Source organism: Nicotiana attenuata, unplaced genomic scaffold, assembly GCF_001879085.1.
Source record: "Nicotiana attenuata strain UT unplaced genomic scaffold, NIATTr2, whole genome shotgun sequence".
In the NCBI taxonomy this organism is placed as follows: domain Eukaryota; kingdom Viridiplantae; phylum Streptophyta; class Magnoliopsida; order Solanales; family Solanaceae; genus Nicotiana; species Nicotiana attenuata.
This window is the reverse complement of record NW_017673521.1, coordinates 6191-9276: the sequence shown is the minus strand read 5'-3', so window position 1 is coordinate 9276 and position 3086 is coordinate 6191. Positions and strand designations below refer to the sequence as shown.

General features: G+C 35.6%; 1 protein-coding gene across 1 annotated transcript; it reads left to right on the top strand.

The window, feature by feature from the left end:
- The first annotated feature begins 1727 nt into the window (after nucleotides 1-1727).
- Nucleotides 1728-2426, top strand: LOC109216617 (peroxisomal acyl-coenzyme A oxidase 1-like). Its single transcript, XM_019380789.1, has one exon. The coding sequence runs from the start codon at nucleotides 1788-1790 to the stop codon at nucleotides 2424-2426; it is 639 nt and encodes a 212-aa protein (XP_019236334.1). The 5' UTR covers nucleotides 1728-1787.
- Nucleotides 2427-3086: the final 660 nt, after the last annotated feature.

Genomic DNA, 3086 nt, shown 5'->3' with positions numbered 1-3086 from the left:
TTTTATTTATTACTAAATTCATTCTAACTTTGGGAACTTTGAGATATTGTCGGGACTTTCTTTTTGGTAGACTAGAGGTATATGGCTTCTAAGGAAAGTAGAAGTAGATTTACTAGTACATGGAAAAGAAAAAAAAAAGGTTTACTAGTAAAATTCTTTCCTTTACTAAATTGTATTTTCATTGGGTTTTTATGAAATATTTTATACTTCTTATGTTTCATTTATTTATGATAGTATTTGACTAATATTCAGTTTATGATGTTTATTATATTTATTTTAGTAATAGTGGAAGAAAGTCTTAATAAAGTAGTTTAAAAGTTAGTCGTCTGACTGAAATGTCTTATTAAACATGAAATCATGTCAAGTGTTTAAAATTAGTTCAAAAATTTTATATAAATTAAACAAATGATATACCATTAATTTAAATGGTGGCGTTTGTTTGACCACTTCTTTTTAAAAAACTGGAAACAAAAAATTCGCAAAACTGTGTTCGCTTGGAAGTCTTTGAAATCTTAATTTTCAAATATTTGCAAGATGAAAAGAAAAACATTGGAGCTGTTTTCATCCATAAAAGGCATTTGGAGATCCAAAACATGACCAATGGAATTCAAAAATTCTTTTTGGAGGTTTTGGATTTGATCTTGTTTTTGTAGAAATAAAAAATTTCAAAAATATGTTTTGAAAAATGTTTTTGGAAGTATTTGTACCAATCATTGTAAACTACTCCTTTCTGTCAACAATAAGTGATTTTTTGGCGTTTTTTTGATGGTCCAAAATATATGATATTTTCAGATTACAAGAATGAATTAATTATTTTTTTTTCCTACATTGCCCTTGGAGAAAATAGTGTTGGAGTATGTGTTAGGAGTGTTTATGTGAAGATATAGTAAAGGTTAATACGGTCAATTTTATTGCTAATTAATTAAAAGGTAGAATTCTTAATCGGTGTAAAAACAACCAAAAAAAATCACTTATTGTGGACCGGTGTCCAGAGGAAGTATTGTTATTTGAGTTGCTTTGGGTTTTAAAAATTATGACGTAGTTTCTTCAAAGCTTTTTTCTCCGGAATTATTCGTAAAATTTTATTCGTACTTAATGTTTATATCAAATCAATATATTTAAGATTTATATTTTGCATGCACATATTTATCACATAATGATAATGTAGACACTGAAATTTTAACACTTTAAGATAAATCCTAAATTCAAAACGACTCTTGAAATATTAGGAGTCTATTAGGGTTACTTGGTGGCTACTCCATCCAAACCCTAATTCAGACCTATACATAAGGCTATTTAAGTCCTTCAAAGAGGATCTCAACAATTCCATAAACTCTCGGAATATGCACAAAGAGATCAAACATGATATCTCAAAATCCCATAAACTCTTGGGATATTCACAAAGAGATCAAATTATGGCCGGATACTTCTTGACAATCAAATAGTTCAAGAAGCTGGAGATCAAATACATCCCCAAGAAGTCTGCATCATCCTACATTCGAGAAATACGCTGCTTCAGCCCTCGAATCACGGAGATAATCAGAAGAGAAGAATCAAGGGAGAAACAGAATTGTACTCACAATTGATTAGTAAAAATATTTTTCTCTTATTTTGTAATTGCAATTTATTTTTTATATGTTGAAAATTAGTTGCAAACAAATTGACACGCCCAGTTGTACTCGAAAGAACAATCGCTTGATTAGAAGTCAACCTAAAAGAACATACCGGCCATAAAAGGACAGGGCACAGATGAACAGCAGAAAAAGTGGTTACCGTTGGCCTATAAGATGCAAATAATTGGGTGCTACGCTCAAACTGAACTTGGACATGGGTCCAATGTGCAAGGCCTTGAGAGCACTGCCACATTTGATCCTCAAACAGATGAATTTGTCATTCATAGTCCTACATTGACATCAAGCAAGTGGTGGCCTGGTGGATTGGGTAAAGTCTCTACCCATGCTGTTCTGTATGCTCGTCTTATAACAAATGGTAATGACTATGGGATTAATGGTTTTATTGTTCAACTACGAAGCTTGGAGGACCACAAACCTCTTCCAGGTGTTACTGTTGGAGACATTGGAATGAAATTTGGAAACGGGGCATACAATACTATGGATAGTGGGGTATTAAGATTTGATCATGTGCCCATTCCAAGAGATCAAATGCTGATGAGGGTTTCGCAAGTTACAAGGGGAGGAAAATATATCCAATCTGATGTTCCCCGACAACTCCTTTATGGGACCATGGTATATGTTCGTAAAACAATTGTAGCAGATGCTTCCAGTGCTTTGTCTCGGGCTGTGTGTATTGCAACTAGATACAGTGCTGTTCGTAGACAATTTAGTTCTCCGAATGGTGGGACAATCTCTATCTCTCATCTCAAGTTTTTAAATCATCAAAGTTCGAAAACATCGAAATGGCTTTAAAGAAAATCAACTCCAGTTCAACTTCCACCAAGACTGCTAATTCCAGGTTTTATGCTAATGTGGAAAACATACTCGAAGTTACCTTTGGAAGCTTCGGACCAGTTACGAGGAGCAAAGCAAGCTCGTTAGGACAACAAGCACCCCAAGTGTCGTCCGCATCTACCCCTGTTTTCGGATCTTCATCCTCAAAAGGAGCAAGATCTTCCACAAACCCACCCGAAGGAGGAAGCGATGTTGCTGAAAAGATCAAGAAAACTCTTACTCTGCTTGACCTCTCCGGATCCAAGCACTCTGCTGTGAAGGAAGATGATGATGCTTCAAGTGATGGATCCTCCCCACTTACACCACATAGCATGAGCCAACCAAGGATCAATCTGTGTGACAATCCATGCTACTCTCCATCGTCCACAACAATCATGCAAGCTATGGTGACAAACACTTCATCTGTGGAGGAGCAGTTGGCAATCTTGACGGAAGCAATCGCTAGCTTGACCAAATACATGCAAAATCAAGATGCTAGAATTGACAAGCTAACATACAGGATGGGAATCTTGATGGAAGAAGAATCCACCCATGCACCTGGCAAACTCCCAGAAGTTCAAGAGATTGATCCTCCTCCACGACAAGTTGCATCCACTAAGGAAATTCCAGTCTCTTCGG